Raw genomic sequence first — 18,045 nt, forward strand, 5'->3', positions numbered from 1 at the left:
CTTAGTTTTACTTAGTTTCTATGGGTAACCTTCTTTTCTTCCCTCCATTCAACAGCCAATTGAGCTACCTCGAGACCATGTTGACAGTCTTTTGTAAGTAAACCCAAAACAAACACCTTCAATCCCGCAGAACAGTCGATCCGTCAGAAGGTTTCTTCCATCAGGTCCCGCGTCGTCTCCGTATTTGTCTTCGGCCCGGCGCAGAGGGAGCGTCAGGCGCTGCCATCTTCTCTTCCTCCTGGTTCTTCTTCTTACATCTCCCGACACAGGCGCAAGATCGGGTGACCTATATTGGGAAAAACCTTGCCAGTCTCACTGGGCATGCATGAAATCAGCATTTTTTTCCACTATTGAGGAAAAGGCTCCTTCAGCGATGCTCAGGCATGTGTAGAAGGAGCAGCCAAGAGCCTTCAGGAATGCGTGATGTAGGTATCCCGGGAGGCTCTGTGCTCCCATTCATTCTTGATCACCCTGGCAATTGAGAATTAACCTTACCGTTTTTGGTATGGAAAATTCACCCCAAGCCACACTCTGCCAGGGGGGTTAAGGGGCTGTGGGGCACTCTTTTAAAAAAAAAAAAAAACACAAACAAAATTTTTACTTTAAATATAAGGGCTGTCTACCCTTTTATGTAAAGTGAAAATTCTGAATTTAGGTATATAGGCTTTTTAACTATCGGGGAGGAATAAAGAGTCTAACAAGGATTCCAGAAAGTCCATTCTCATGGCTCTGAATTCATCTTGTCATCCCTGACTGGTAGATGTCATTTTTCTGTATGGGGTTCCCCCTGTGTCCTTCCTGCCTGTTGTATAGGTTAGGGCCTAGTTTTAATGGCTTGGCTGGTAAAGGACAGGAGATGGTCAGAAAATGTGTTTTTTTATTATTGTTTAAAGCTCAAAGGCCTACATCCCTGCAGGTTCATCTGGAGAAGTACCATCAAGGTGTAGGTCCTAGTTTAGTCTTAGCTAGTATTTTCTCAGTATCCACTGGCTTCTCATTCTCTGTTCTATACCTTCATGCAAAGCATTTTTTCACCAACAGTCAAAAGGCTGGTATTGTTGTAGGAATTAAGTGTGGTGCGATTGGTTTTTAAAAAGCCACGCTTTGAGAACACCTAGGAACCTTCCTTGCTGAACCTATCACAAAAAGTGGCTTTTTTTAGTGGCCATTGCCTTGGGTAACGGGTTCAGAGTTGTGCAAGCCGTCTTTACTGTTCTTCTAGGATAAGGTTTTTTTTTCCAGGGTGTTCTTTTTTCTGTGCAGAAGAGGTCAAGTTGTTTCCATTATTTAAAGATTAGGCAGAATATCATTTAGTTCGAGTAATAATAAACCAGTCTTTGGTGCTCAAACAGAACAGAAACATACTTATAAAAAGTTTGGAAGTTTTTTTGTTTAATTATTATTCCTGCGAATGGCCTGTGGGTTGATTTACCTGAAATATCTAATCTGACATTTGATCAACCATAGATGTTAAACACCTGTGCGGACTAACTGAGCAAACAGAATTTATATGCAGTTTCTACCTTTGGCATTTGTCTTCAAAGTTTTTATGCAATAGTTAAATTTACAATATAAAACATTCATTGCAATTGTACTAATCACTCCAATTTAAAACACAAGCATAAGGGGGATTAACTTTAATTGAATGTCACATTCACAGCTTCATAAATAAGTTTGTAAATATTTTGGTATGAGCAACATATTAGAAAAATGCTTCCTTTATGCTGAAGACATTTAGGGTGTACATAACAAAGATGAATTTTATATTTATTTAGTACACTGTAGCCCTGTTTTGTTTTACGAGTTTTATGCAGTAGATTGTTTTTATGTTTAATAAGCTGATATTATATTAGGGAGTTTATTCAGCCACTTACTAAATATAAAGTTTGTTAACTGTTCACTGAGATGGTTAAGCAATACTGCCACCTTGTGCCCAAATCTATAGTAACAGATTACAACACCAACTTCTATTAGATATTACGCTAGAACAGCATGAAGGCATTCACAGACAGGGGAGTAAGGTTTCCATAATCATAGTTATCAATCATTGCTGCAGCTTGGCCCAAAAAATTGTTGGAATAGCTTGGCACAAAAAGCACAGCTGATCATAATGCTATAAGAAAGACACTGAAGCATAAATTAAAAGCTATAATCAAATTTCAAATAGGCTTCTTGTCAAACTAAATTAGCCATAAAAAAAAAAAATATTGTAAGGACATAGCACAGTGATATACTGTACAACAAGGACCTCTTGTTGTTAATAATGTAGAGTACGGAAAAGTAACACATTTCAAATACCTGGAATGTAGTATAAACCTAGCAAAAGATTTTGGTTGATTTGGTTTGATTATTAAGGTTTGTAAGGTGATACAAGAACATAAAAGTTCTGATCATAGAAGCGATTTCAGTCTCCAATACATTCTACAATCATGCCTAATACAGATTTTCTCCCAAGGGTTAGCATAGGAGGTATCGACAGGGTCCCCATAGATTAAGATGGTATGTTGGAATAACATAAATGGATGAGGAAAGTAGGTAGGGCAGAACAATTACTGCAGAAAAAAACATAAATAATACCACGGTTCTTAGAAGGAGCAATTATGAATGTTTGCTGAAGGTTTTCAAATTTTCCACATTTCAGTAAACAAATGTAAATAGCTCTTTATTTCCCATAACATCCTGCTGAATGCAATGTTTTAAGCAGTCTAGGTATAAGTGATAAATTGTATTTCTTGAAAACTCAAGTTTCCAATAATTATTTATGCAAATGTATTGTATATGTATATAGTGTATAGAAAAGTAATATGTGCAATAGCTGCCACATTAGGCATAGAGTGATGTAAATAAATCTACTGCTTTTTTACAATGATTCAAATATGATACCTCTTGTGTGCTGTCAACTACTACACAAGCTTCCCAAAGCCCTGGTTATCACTGAAATAAAGGGGAGTTGATGAAATCCCTTTTTTGCAGAAGTTTTAATGCAGTTGTGGTGTGTTTTTTTTCCAGAAGCCTCATACAACTACAAACCATTTACTAGAGTGTTCAGTGAATACTCATAAATACAGGTCAATTGGTTCTCTTCACTGGTCTCAGAGGCTCAGTTTCCACCGCTAACCAAGTCGTTACCCGTTTGTCAACCACACATTGGAACTTAGCCTAAGGCTGTGTTACTGACTGTCAAGCTGGGCATCTGGGATAAGCAGAGCTGAGAGTAGCTCAGTAGAGGTGGCAGTGAAGATTCTTTACAAGGCAGAGAAGGTATAAGGGATGCTGGAACAAAGCAGGAGAAGTGTGGGGTGCTGCACACTTGTATATACAGTAAGTATTCAAACACTTGGGCAATAAAATGGTTTATATGTTTACCCATTTTCATGCTCTACCTTACAACAATAATGGAAAAAGTAATAGGTTAATGCCCATCGTAATAATCAATCTGCAGGCTTAGGTAACCTGCACATATTTAAACATCCATGTTCTGCATGATTCAGTGATACTAAGGCCAAATGTAACACCATAAAAGTAAGACTTCTAGAATTTCCTATCGTATTATTTGTATTCAAAGTAAATAAAAAGGGGAAGGGGTACAGGAACAACACACATAGCCAATTACAGCAAAACAAAGTACAACCAATAGTGCACTGCAATGGCAATAAGGTACAAAATACCCATATAGGAGGAGAACACACAGTGAACCAAGGGGGATAAAAAAGAAAGAAAACAGGGAGGAAAAGGTACCACAAAGGGGCCTGAGATGACACACAATGGTCAATCCACAGATGCGAGGTGTGTTCAAATGCATGGGCGGGGGGATCCTAAAGAATGCATGTAAGATCATTATCCAGTTGAGTTTGGTTGGTAACAAGCCAAAGGAGATGTTAGGTGATTTTCAAGCTTTAGCTAGTAAAATTCTGGCTGCCAATAGCATATAGTACCTTAATTTTTGGGGTATTTCAGTAGGGGTATTTCCAGATTACCTAATAGGGCACTTTCCAGATTTAGAGCAATTAAGGTATGTAACACCAAGGAGATAAGCTGGAAGACCCTCATCCAATATTCCTGCGCCACTGGGTAAGACCACCAGATCCTACCAGCTCCATGCTGTCTATGCCCCCAAAAACAGAGGATTTGTGCATATCCACTTTCTAGGCTTTCATATACGGGAGTCTGGAAGAGGAGGCCTCAGAGGATAGAGATCTGACCCTTGGAGTCTGCTAAGAAATTGCATGAACAGGACAAGCTGTTAAAGACTTTTTTGAGGTCTATGGATAGTAGCATGACCTGCCTACAGGGACCCTTGTACCAGTTTGTTGTGATAGCAGCTATTAGGATAATAGACCTTTTGGTTTAGTCCAGTGCTTGGCAGTATGGAATGAAACCAACCTCATCAGGGAGGATGTAGATGCTTAGGAAAGAATTCAGGTGAAATGACAATATTTTGGTTATGATCTTCAAATGGCAATGGATGAGAGAGGTAGGGCGGTAATTGGCAACTGAGGAGTGGTCCCAGGCTTAGGAATGACACAAATGTGTGCAAAGTTTGTATCAGGCTTTAATCTCTCCCTTGCGAACAGCATTGAAGTAATCAACCAAGTGGGGGGCCAGTTTGAGTCGGTGGGGGGGGTGGAACTGAGAAACTCCTCCACCCTTTCAGGGAGAATGGAGAGGTAGATTCAAAAAAAGTATGCAATAAATATCTCCAAACACTGCCAGTATGAGCTCTGGTTTTGTGACTGGGTTTTGATCTTAGGCAGTGAGTAATTTTTAGGGCAAGGGTTCAGTTTGTTGACTAAAAGACAGCCCGGTTTGTCGGATCATGTGAAGAACCTATATTCCGCCAGAGTGATTTCTCTGCCCTCGTTTTCAGGTGAAGATTGTTTTCGGTGCGCAACTTTTCTGTATCGGGGGCGCAGGTCCAAATGCAGGGAGTGCTCCACTAGGAGTTTACAATATTCTTTGTTTACAGTTGGTGGTCGGGGATGTATTTCACAGGTCATCGTGGAGGAAAAACTCATCAATAGCAGATTCAATTTCAATGCACATCAATTTGTCATTAAGGAGACTATCATTCAACCTCCAGAATTTTTTGAAGCATGGCAGTCCTTATATCTCCCATGACAGGTGAACAGGTGTAGGTAAAGATATACCCTATTTCACAACAAACAATAAATAAATCTTACAAGTAGATCAGTCTGAAGAACATTGAATAATTTATTATCTTGGGTTAATGACCTCAATTACTGTTTTTCCTCGTGCATGTCCTGCTTCTATCTTTTCAAAGGCTTGAGGGACATCAGAAAATGGAAAAACTTTTTCAACAACAGGCCGCATCTACGGAAACATGGAAAACATGGAACCAGTCACAATGAAATAATAGAGGCAAATATAGTGTCAAATTTACTATGTAGTGCAGTGATTTTATCAAACCCCAATCCAACTACAATTTCATCCATAGTTAGTGGCATGTTGGTTCCAAAATGGTGATGTTACTGCAGTGGGACTGGATACAGTTAGGTACACAGCCCCAGAATCAGCATTCTGTCATCTACCCGACTGGTGAAGTCGGTTTGCAGTGAACCAGTCTGTTTGTGTTATGTTAGCCAAGGCACAAACTTTCAGATTATTATATATATATATATATATATATATATATAAATATATAGAGAGAGTAAGTTCAATATTTCTGAATCAGGCCTGCTGGTATATGCATTAGTTTGGTCTGGTTGGCAAAGAGACACCATGCAGCAATACCAATATTACCAGTATGAGTATGGCTAGATAAATCCTTGTTGTAATCTTTTTGTGATGCACTCTGTACTTCTAAAGCTACCCTAGGGAAAGAAGAGCTCCTGGATCGGATTTCCATTGTCTACAACAGGTGTCAAACTTTGGCCTGCGGGCCAAAATCTGGCCCGCAACATCCTTTTTTTTGGCCCCCAAAGGAATCCTAAATATGAATTGCAGCTGGCCTGCCACTGCATTGAATTAGCGCTGCTACTACAATTGCCGGCATCACTCTATTGACCAGCGGCCTCGACGCCTATGCTTGCCCCGCATTGGACTGTTTTATAGACACAAGTAATTGTAGTAGCAGTGCTATTTCACTTTCAAGTTAGGCAAAATTGTGGGCCAAAGTTTTTATTTTTGGCCCACTGTGTATTTGAGTTTGACACCCCCGGTCTACAATGTTCAAAATAAGTTTTCTGGGTGGCATGCACTTCTGTTACTAAAACAGTCGGGGGAGCTCAAACTGAGCTCTACGCTTAAAGTAAATATGAAACTTGAAGAAAAAAAAAACCAAAACATTATGAGACTGTATGTCCCAGGAACTAGGAAGATCTAGTTACATATTTCCTCAAGACTTGTGAGATCATAGATGAACAACAGTAACCATGTTGTAGGGTGAAATTGTAGGCTTTCAGGACATTCTCTTTCTTTTCCTGATATTACTAAAAGAAAGTAGATAGGAGCAAAACCCTTTAATAAAGTCTTCTACTCCTAGATAGTAAGCTTTTCGAGGCAGGGTCCTCTCCTCTTGTGTCGCTGTCTGTATTAGTCTGTCATTTGCAACCCCTATTTACAATGTACAATCCTTCATTATTCGTTGGCGCTATATAAATCATGTTTATTAATAATAAAATAAACAACTAAGTATATGAACTGCAATGCAATCTAGGACATCGCACACATATGATAGGATATTCTCAAACCTATCTTACACTCCCTGAAATGTATACCAGATAGTGTGTATTCAGCATGGCACAATATACTTCATTGGTTTATATATATCTTTAGGTGTGTGAAAACTAACCTGTAACATCTAGTCCCATTTGACTCTGTGGACCTACTTGTTTTGATGAATTTCCCCAGTATTTTCCCCCTCCTCTTTCCTCACAACAACTTTTGACAAAAGATGCAGATGTAGGGTGTCCACCACACAAGATGAATGCATTTCTGCATCCAGTATGTGTGTATCAGCCCACAGATGACAGATATGGATAGGTCACTTTCAATGACAATGGACATTTGCTTGTTTATTTCTAGAGAGAAATCAGCCCCCTCAGTAGGCTTTATCAGTATTATTTTGGTTAATCATACATTGATCAGACAGTTCTGACCCATTCACTGAGGAAAACACTGAGACATGAATACTAAACTGATGATCCCTTATATTTAAAGCTTTACACAAGTGTGTCATTTGTATTGATCAAACCCATTGTGTTCCTAATCCTGAAAAGGCTGACCGTACAGCAGGATAACATAACAGTGATCCGCTGCTAAAATCAACTGACTCAGATGAAACCCCTTCCTGTATTATGGCTGCAAAGGCGGCAAAGGGCTGGGACTGACTGAATGCAGGATGATTAGAGGAGATTAAGTGAATAAAGAAAACACAGTCTATTTACAGCAGAACATCAGTCTCCTAGCACAGGGTACCTTTGTTGTGTTCTGGGAAGAGGGATTAGCACACAGATCTACAGAGAGCAGTGATTAGATAAGCAAGTATGCATCTGTTTACGCAAAAACACCACCACTGTGTAGTGTATAATTTCCATATGCAAGTTGCATTCTCCTTAAAACAGCCATCATATTGTTAGCATCCAGTAACCAAAGAACTTCAAAAAGGTAGCATATGCAAAGTAATTAATGAATCAGATACTAAAATAACTACCTTTAGTGTATATATTTAGGAGATTTACTTTCTGCATGATGTTCCAGATGATAAATGTAACATATATAGGTTCGAGACACAGACGGCTAGATAAAGATATGAAACATCTGATATGTGCTATTTTACCAGGGTTAGCTATATTTAAGGCCAACCTTTGTTGTAGTGTGTTATATTGTGGGGATTTCTCTTCATTTCCTGTTTTGCAAACACAACAGAGCGTGAAAAGAAATCACCCTAAAGTGAGAGAAGTCACCTCCTACTACTTGAGTGTGGGCCCTGTAATTTAGCATATTTGCTTCCGATCTTGTTCTGTTACCTTATGGTTGGATGCCAAATTTAAGAAAGATTATGAACACAATTAAAGATGGACTAATATTTTTCCCATTTTCATGGGCATGGTCAGCACAAATACCAGTCTACAAAAAATATAATGAATTATATTAAACTCATAGCAAATTTAAAGATTTGGTAAACTGCAATACCTAACTGGTTGTTGCTCCCTAGATCATGTACATCATATAAATGCTCACTACAAACAGAGCAGCAACCTACCTTGCCAGCATCCACAATTTCACCAATTTCATCCAGCGCTGGCCCACTAGGAGTAAAGAACCCCCAACGGTAGTGGATCCCTTTGCAGAGATGCTGAAACAAAAGATATTCTGATAATTTAAAACCTCAAAAATTTACACTACTGTTTCATTACATATGCCCTATGTTTTGCCACAGATGTAGGTAATAACACCCACATTCTCAGGAAAATTGTGAATGCAGAACATTACCTTTACTACTTTTGATCCCAGAGTAATGCCCGAACGCATCATTCCATCTGCTATACCCAGCCGGTCAGTGTTATAAAGGAAAGGAGTAACCAGTGTGCAGTATGATGCTCCAGACCATGGTTTAAGGTACTGAAGAGCCAATTCTTCACTTGTTCCACCTACATTGTCAAGCACAACATCAAACCTGAAAAATTCAATTAAAAACATCAGCGATTACACCTAGCAAATAATCCAAGCTTACCTTTATAAAATCTTTAAAAGAAAATGTTGGTAGTGAGTAGCAACAGACTTTCTTATCCACAATGCAGTCAGAGGAATAGGCACTGGAAATACACCCTATTTAACAACAAAATTGTATTAAAAAAAAACAAATGCATTTAGTAGAGAAAGGGAGATACCTATTAAATATTGTGCTAACATGGAGGGGTGCAAGTCAATACCGATGCCCATAATAAAGTCATTGTTCAGAACCCCTAGTTTTATAAAGCAAAGCATAACTTTCCTTGATGTTGTGTGCTAAATTGCTACTTCAAGTGAAGAAGGTGCAGTTTTCCTTTGGAGAAAAGCTTTTTGTAAAGGATCACAGTTAGATGTGCTACAGCATTTTCACTACTGAGGTTAGAACTAAATGTTGGTCTTATAAGGTAATTTTAGAAAGCAAAAATGTATAAAGGTGCTGGGAGAGTGGAATAACTTTGTATTATTTTTGTAAACCTTATACTTAACCTTATTCCTAATTTAAAAAAAACACTAGAAAACCTGAGCTGTTACAGTGTAATATTTATATAGTTACTGTTTCAGACATACACATAGAAAAGAAAAAAAAGTAAAACATATCATCAAAAGGAAAAGGAGTAAGAATGGGCATTAAATTATCTGTAGGAGAGAAAGGTTTTATGGCTCATTTTTCAAATGCAAAGCATTCAAATAATTTCATGGAAAAGTTGCATAGGCTGCTGATTTACATATTATACTTTAAATTATTACATCATACACCATCATAAAGTATGCAAAATAAATGTTTTGCTTAGTATGGTAGAAGATGCTAGTTGTCAGAAGCAAAACAAATGATAATGGGTCCTGGAGTAAAAATAACACACTAATTATATATAGCAAAACTTTTTTACTTGTTTATTTGCAGGCAATCAAGTTTTCAAATCACATTGTTAAATAGGTCAAATGAATATCTATTAACTGAATTTAAATAGGCAAAGTGAAATGACTGCGGTCTGATGCAAGTCACCCTCACCCTCTGGTCTAATGCCAGAGTCACCTTGTTCTATAATTTGTATTCCTTTCGCCCGAGTATGGTAAACTTCCTATAGATCTCTATGGGTTCCATCAATAAGCAAACATGAGTGGAAGGATGAAACACTTTATTGAGCACTAGTATTGGATCCAAGTCCTGGCCTAATACACCTGGTTGCATATATATGCCAACTTTTTACCTGCTTTACCCACCTGTGAATGCAAGTAACCCCATATACCTGCCATTTGTCTAAAAGCACCAGCATCAATCAAAGATATGGAATTTGCCTAAATGGAATAATCTTACCAATAATACATTTTTAAATAATAGTCAAAATTTAAAGGTAAACTTCTTTACTGTTGCAACACTGGGATGAACTCCAGGAAAACAGCTGCATGGACAGTAGAAATGTCTAAATATCTGTCCTACTTTATCTGCTAAATAATTAGAATTTTTGTCCATCCTGTCATAAGGGTTACACAGCTTTGACATGCAACACATTCAGCTTGTGACCTGTTTATTTCTGATGCATTTAAGCATCACAGCAAGGTCACCGTCCAGCTGCCAACCTGATGATATAACCTTTCCTCTGTCTCCTGTCAGCATAATGCAGCCATCGTATGTCACATGTTTTAGTCCTGTTCTAAATTGCACATCTTTTTGTCAAAAGTTCACACTTCCAATTGAGAAATTGGATTCTGCTACTCTTAAGACACTAGAGCTTTACCTGATAAGGCTCTTTAACACTTAACACACATTTGCCAGGATAATGCTTTGCCTTATGCTTAAAACTTGGCATACAAAATTACTTGCTATCGATGTTGTTCCTCTTCCTTTATTGTAAATGTGGTTGAATGCATGAGCATGTATGGCGAGTGAATAAAATATGCAAGAAGAACCAGTTCATATTATACATTTCCTGTACTGTAACTGAGGCTGCTACCACAGAATAAAAAACAAACAAAAAAACTCACAGATCTCTTGTTTTCAGCTGGTCTTGTAGCCTTCCTGTAGTATAATCAATAATATCATCAGCCCCCAGGTCATTCATGAGGGTTTGGGCTTCTCCAGAGCAAACAACAGTCACATGTGCCCCCCATGCTTTTAACAACTGAAATATAGAAAAAGAGAAACATGTCAGCACAAAAGAAATATACAATATAAACAAACAACTTCAACATTTATAATCTTGTCACTACTTTATGTTAAATGACACACACCAATCCAATCAAGTTACTTAAATGGGAGCCCTGACACAATTTTCCATAAAAACTATTGAATGTGAAACTCTTTGGATCATACGTAGAAAACTTCACTCTGCCAAATCACTGAATTACACCACAATACTGAAGCACAACTATAAAAATTGTTATTGCTTTATAAATACCTGGGTGGCAGCTGTGCCAACTCCTCCAGATGCCCCAAAGATTAAAACACTGAAAAAAATAAAAACACAGGATTAAATCTGTAATTTGACTAAAGTGAGATTTTTAAGATAATTGAAAGTGTTATACAAATATAAATAGTTTACCCATTACCTAGTTTCGGTAACAATATGGGAAAGTGTGAAACGTAAATCATGACATTTCTGTGTAACCAGATATTAATTACTCATTTAAACATTGATTTTGTTAAACTTGGATTTTCATCACCTAAGACAAAAATTAGCTCAGCTGTCCTCCAACACTTTTTAGCAACCCAGCACCACCAATAATAACCACAATTGTTTATTGAGGCAGACACTGTGGGGCTCCTACCATTTAATCTCTCCTCCCCTTCTGCATAGAACAAAACAGTGATGTCTATACAAAACTCATTGACTTTACTTTGGATAAAATGGATCCCTAAACAAAACGTCCTTTGAACCACCACATTACTTACTGTGAGCCATGGTTATACCGTGTTTCCCCGATGATAAGGCAGGGCCATCAAATAAGACAGCCCCCCCCCCCTTTTTAGAAAAAAAAAAAAAAAAATAAGACAGTGTCTTACCATCGGGGAAACAGGGTAGTAAATATAGCAGGGGTTCCCTGACTTGAATGTTATGTCAAGGGTCCCCCAATGATAAAAAGGTCAGGAAAGGCTGCATTAAAATATATATTTCTTACCGGTCCTTAGATGTGGTGCTTAATATTTAGGGTAATTAGGTGTTTTTTGTAACTTTATTTTTACATGCTCGGTTGGAAAATTTCTTTAAAACAAAAAATGCATGCAGTTACTGCCAAATAAGCAGTAATGTAAACATTGTTCTGATCCACTGGGGGAAAAACGGCATTACAAAAAAAGTAGTTAAAGGCATTTGAAGTTTAATAGTCTTTTCCCTGGTGTATTGACCAAATGCAAATTAACCTTGGCCATATTAAAGTCCAGTGAAGGTTCTCATGTTCTGTACCAATACCCAGGATACAGACTATAAAGACTGTGAGGGTTGATCACTTATTCTTCCTGGGGGATCATTTCCTAGCTAATTACTTACCGTGTTTCCCTGAAAATAAGACAGTGTCTTATATTTATTTTACCTCTGAAAATCTCATTAGGGCTTATTTTCAGGGAATGTCTTATTTTTCTCACAAAAAATCTATATTTATCCATGTACAAAAATTTGTATAGAAAGATACCTCTGTGTTACCTGTGACTTGTCAAAATCACAGATTTCTTCTGTTATATACAAGAAGTCATGAATAAGAATTGACATAAAAGAGTAATGAAAAAAAACACAGCTTCATAAGCAAACAAGTGCAACATAACAAGAAAATGTGCTGACAATGAACATGTGACTCACAGAGTTACATGTTAAATCTGATTAAAAGCAAAAAAAAAAAAAAAAAAAAATCAATTAATATATATGCATTGCTGCTAATGAATAAAATACCAGCAAGGACCTTTTGAAAAGAGAATCCACCAACCTCTTAGTGCTAGTGTCACACCAGAGTACCGTAGGTTAATTAACCCTGCGATTTCTTCACCCCTTGCTCCAGTGCTTTTGAAATCTCCTGCTCTCTCTCTCTCTCTCTCTGCTCTCTCCTTCCTCTTGGTATCCCTCCGTGTACCACATGACCACACCCTCCGAAGAAGCCAATAGGGCTTACTTTCGGGGGAGGGCTTATATTTCAAGCTTGCTCGAAAACAGCCAAAAATCCTGCTAAGGCTTACTTTCGGGGGGTGTCTTATTTTTGGGGAAACACAGTATTACAAAGGTGCACATGCAAATCTAGATAAAATCTAATTTTTTGTTCAACAATGGTTTGTAGTTCAATGCTACAATGCTTTTGTAGTTCAATCAGAGGACTAAACTTTCAAAGAATTAAGGGATACAGCAGTTCACTTGAATAAATCCTTATAATATATTTACACCCAAAAGGGCGTTCATTGACATGAATTTCCAAAGTTCTCTCATGGATGTTTTGTATGAACCAAGATTATAAACAAATGGCAGCTACAGTTTTTCACATCAGATATAACCCAAGATTGACCTATGAGACTGTACATAATGTATGTTATATTATTTCTGTAATGTAATCTATTGCATATAACAGTGACCTTTTTCTAAACAAATGATCATTAGATCATTAGATCTAATCTTAATGACATTAGAAAAAATCTCTTGTGGTATTCACCAACACATATACAGAAAAAAACTCTATTTAACAGTTTGACCTAAAGGTAAAAACAAGCAAGAGAAAAAAGTATGTATTAACGTCTTTTATGTCAGGAAAAGATGACTGACACTTACCGTTTTCCTGGACAGGTTTCCTTCTTCAAACCACAGCTGTTAACAAGGGCAGCCCATGCCGTGAGGGTAACATAGGGCAAGGAAGCAGCTTCTGTGTGACTAAGAGACTTTGGCTTCAAGGATACCTAAACATAAATCAAACACAACAAAAATTATGCTCAGTTCTTTTGTGCTAGAATAAAAGGTCACAGAGCTGGAAAAGAAAACTGGTAAAATTTTAACAACTTTGTTTTCAAAGATATTTTTTTACTAAAATCTATTAGTATATACATTTAATAAATTAGGAGAATCTAAGGTAGACTTTACATGTACAAATACCTAACATCTCTTTAATCTCTGATATAGGTGGCTTGAACAAAAGCATACATTGAAAAAAAAAATGAAAAAATAGGGGAAAATGTGGACTTGTTGCCTATAAACATCACATTCTGTTTTTAACTTTTTCAGGAAACCAAACAGGAGGGCTGGGTAATGACCGAGGTAGCAAATTCACAAAGAAGACATGTTCAGTCCCATATTGTGTAGGGTTTGACATAGCCCAATGTTTTCACTTCCAAAAATAATTTTATTACATATATTTACCTCATTGGCACTTGCAACAACAAATTCTGCAAAAGTGCCCTGCTTCCATGGAGGAACTGCTGCCCAGACCTGTCAAAACAATTTATTAAGGGATTACATTTGTAAAATAATAGGTACAGATATGCATAGTTTATATATTAAGTATTCATTATAGTCAGTCTTGTATAATCACTTAAACAAATGTAGTGAATTTCCACAGGATTCAGCAAGGTGAGGCTGACAGCAATAGTATATGAATATACACACAGGAAGTAAACTGGGTTTAAATGCAACACCACCAAGCATAAAGTCAAGCAATGCCTACAATGATTTAAAGTCACTTGAAGTTAAGGGAGGATGTAAATATTTCCACCAGAGTCTTGGAGACACACATGTGGAAGAGCTGAAAAACATAGGACTTTTGTATGTTTACCCTTCTCAACATGACATTATAACTGTTTAGGTCTGAAATACATCCATAACTATGGAGAAGTTATGTTCTTCTGCCAGACAATGCAATGTTCCACATTCTATTCCTAAATAAATATGGTTTATTTTTATTTTTTTATGTATTTAATTTTTATAGCCTACTGTCATGAGAAAAAAAAAATACATCCTCTTTTAACACTAAGATTTCCATATCAGGACATAAATATAATAAAAAAAACAGCAGGTCCTACAATTAGGTAAATACAACCTCAGATGACCAACACATGACATATAATATTGTGTTACTTATTTAGCAGTCAAAATGTGTGACAGCAGTCAAAGTGTGTGAAAAACTAACTAATTTCACAATAATTATGAGAATGAGTAGCAAACAGTTGTTACTAATCAAATGCACTCGATTTATTGATCATCAGCAAGTGTGACCACCTCTATAAAAGGAGAGGATATGGCAGTTTACTGGTCTAGAAAATTCAAGTGTGAGTTAGAAAAATGCCAAGGAGAAAAAACAGTAGCAATGATCCTGAAGAAGCAATTGTTGCTCAGAAGGGGTAAAAACCCATATCCATACAATCCAAATTTTATCATTCTGGAGTAAGAATTTCATAAGGGGAAAATGTTCAAGACAATTGCCAATTTCCCCAGGAGTGAACCCAGCAAATACACCCCACGGTCAGAATGTGCAATGCTCAGAGAAACTGCAAAAAAAACAAAAGCTACATCTCAGACAGTATGGGCCCTAATTAGCATGGTAAATGTTAAAATTCATGACAGCAGCATGACAGAAGGGATTCCACGAGAAAGCATCTTCTCTCAACATGATAGCATGGCTTAGGTTTGCAAAGATGCATGTGAACTAATACCAATACTTCTGGAGCAATGTCCTTTGGACAGATGAAAGCAAATTGGAGTAGTTTAGAACAGTGCCATGTATGATGAAAACTAGACACAGCATATCAGAACCAACACCTTATACCATTTGTCAAAACAGCGGTGGAAGGGTGATGATTTTGACTTGCTTTACAGCCACAAGACCTGGGCACATGTTGCAATGATCCAGTTAAAGTCCAAATCTCAACCTGATCAAAATGCTGTGGTGGGACCTTATGAGAGCTGGAAATATATGAATGGCTGCAAACCTCACTGAAGCAATGTTGTAAAGAAGAGTGGGCCAGAATGTATTTCCATGTTTCCTTTTAATCATGTTATGGTATATCTGTAATCATCACACTAATTTTTCTGAGACTTTGGAGTAAAAAATAAAGTAAAAACAAAGTGTGCCAAACTGCCTCCAAAACAATATAGGAGAATGATAAAATATTCAGAAAACCATTACTTCAAGTTTTTGCCACTAGAAGGTGTTGATTCATAAGGTGTGTTTAGTATTTTTTAAACATGGATTCATTTTTGGTAAATAAATAATGGAATCTGTTGTGTGTTGTTTAAATAATATAAGGTAGGTAAGCTTAAAGATTGTATTCAAGCCTTTTAGAAATTTGGATATTATGGAGATGGAAAACCTAATAGCCCCACTTGGTAACAATTCAAAGAAATTTAATCAAACTTGGTTGGTTTTATTGGTTTCAATTCAAATATGCAGAAGACAGTGGGCCTGATTTATTAAAGCTCTTCAAGGCTGGAGAGCATACACTTGCATCAGTAAACCCGGGTGATTCAGCAAACCTGGAATGGATTTCTTCAAAGTAATTTGCTAGCAAATTTCAGTCTTGTACCAGATCCATTCCAGGTTTACTGGATCACCCAGGTTCACTGATGAAAGTGTATCCTCTCCAGTCTTGGAGAGGTTTAACCCCCCTAGCGGTATTACCGTGTGTGACTCGGGATGGATTTTACCTGCAAATAGTGGTAATCTTGAGTCACACTCGGGGTAGCTTTAAACTAAAAAAAATCCACTTACCTTGCTCCTTTGTCGTCCCCCGTCGTCCTACTGGTCCCCGCAGGTCCTGGGCACACGTCCTTCCTCCTCGATCTCCAGCCGGCGATCTCTGGGGTTTCCCAATGACATCAGTGCATGACATCGGGATCGGTGGGAAATTCAAATAATTTTGTATTGGAGTCAATACAAAATTGCTGTATTGAGTCCAATACAAAGAAATATTCAAATAATATAATATATATATATATATATATATATATATATATATATATATTATACATGCTACTGTACACTTACATTACATGTTTAAATATTTTTACTTTTTTTTTTACAGATTTTTGTGTTTTGTTATTTAAAGTTTATTATTAAATTTATTAAATATTGGTGAGTTATGCCTAAGAATTATAGCCTACAATGAAAAATACATTTCCATGCAAAAAATTGTACTGCTTTTTGCATGGAAATGTGCATGGAGTTAGACCGCTACAGAAGGTTATTATATCAGGCCCAATGTTTCACTAATGAAAAATTCTACAGAATCTCATGATCAAAGTGATTACTTTTTTTTTCTCACAACTGTATGTTTATATTTTTTTGTAGAAAGTTTATAAATAATTCCAAAAGGTGGCAATCTGTATCTAAAGGGTATAAAGACATTAGGTAAAAAATCCTCATGAGGAAAGATGTTTCAAAAGAGAGAATGCGATTTCTTAACACATCCAAGTTGGGCATTAGAAAGTGATTTGTTTGTCCAAACATGCAGCAGTTAGAAAACTGAACTCCAAGTAGTCCTTTAAAAGTGATTTATTTTCAAGTGTTCATTACATCACATTTAAAACACTTGATCAGTCTTGCTTGGGTATAGAAACACACTTTAATGCTTCTTGAAAATTCCTTGGTAAAGTGCTCAGAACTCTCTATTGATTTGTGTTAAACACGCATTATCAAGTAAGGCCCCATAACATTGCTCCACAATAACTGCTTGTGGTCTATAAACATTGATTAGCTAGAGACTGCAGGTATTTTGTGGAAAAAGATTTTCTTATTTGTTTAAAATCAATCAATCTAGCAAAGCTTTTCTTTTTCCTCAAACTTACCTGATCTCCAGGTTTAAAATACTGGACCGCAAGTCCACATTCCATTACAATTCCTGAAACATCTCTACCCAGAATTAAAGGGAACTCGCTGCCCGCTGTCTTTACATGTAGAGGATCACGAGTCATGTTCAGGCTGGCAGAACCATAACCATCTGCAAATATTGTATAATTGGTTACTAAATTAGGTCACATTTTACCAATCACACTCTTTTATATCAAGGAAATCACGTGATCACCACAAACATGTATCAATAAACAACAACAATCAGAAAAAAAAACACTAAATCTTAAACATCATGACTATGACTCCTCATGTATTAATATCAGCTTTCCCATCCATTTGGCCCAATGCTTGTCCCTAGCTTTCGCCATTTATGGGACCAAAGTGATGCATAATTTGCTTTAAGATCAATGTCTTTGTTATAAGCATTAATCATTTTTAGATTATTTTTAACACATACTTAAAAGTCTCATACTTTTAAGTATGCAGATGCGAGTATTCAAGTACAGCAGATGCGAGCAGCAATAGCAAATTCTGCGGGCAATTTGCTATTGCTGCTGGCATCTGCAGTGAGATGTGAAGCACAATGCAGAAGTCCTGCATTGT

General features: G+C 37.0%; 1 protein-coding gene across 1 annotated transcript in view; it reads right to left on the reverse strand.

Annotated features, from left to right (window-relative positions):
• Window positions 1-5,187: 5,187 nt before the first annotated feature.
• The window catches only part of RTN4IP1 (reticulon 4 interacting protein 1), a 15,665-nt gene continuing 2,807 nt past the window's right edge, over window positions 5,188-18,045 (reverse strand). The window contains exons 2-9 of the mRNA XM_072408713.1: window positions 17,439-17,590; window positions 14,019-14,087; window positions 13,437-13,561; window positions 11,091-11,139; window positions 10,678-10,814; window positions 8,455-8,638; window positions 8,225-8,317; window positions 5,188-5,331 (exon numbers count right to left, since the gene is read on the reverse strand). Of these exons, the coding sequence (XP_072264814.1) occupies window positions 5,215-5,331; window positions 8,225-8,317; window positions 8,455-8,638; window positions 10,678-10,814; window positions 11,091-11,139; window positions 13,437-13,561; window positions 14,019-14,087; window positions 17,439-17,590 (926 nt within the window). The 3' untranslated portion in view covers window positions 5,188-5,214. The remainder of the gene's footprint in view (window positions 5,332-8,224; window positions 8,318-8,454; window positions 8,639-10,677; window positions 10,815-11,090; window positions 11,140-13,436; window positions 13,562-14,018; window positions 14,088-17,438; window positions 17,591-18,045) is intronic.

Source organism: Pyxicephalus adspersus, chromosome 4 (genome assembly GCF_032062135.1).
Source record: "Pyxicephalus adspersus chromosome 4, UCB_Pads_2.0, whole genome shotgun sequence".
Lineage (NCBI taxonomy): Eukaryota > Metazoa > Chordata > Amphibia > Anura > Pyxicephalidae > Pyxicephalus > Pyxicephalus adspersus.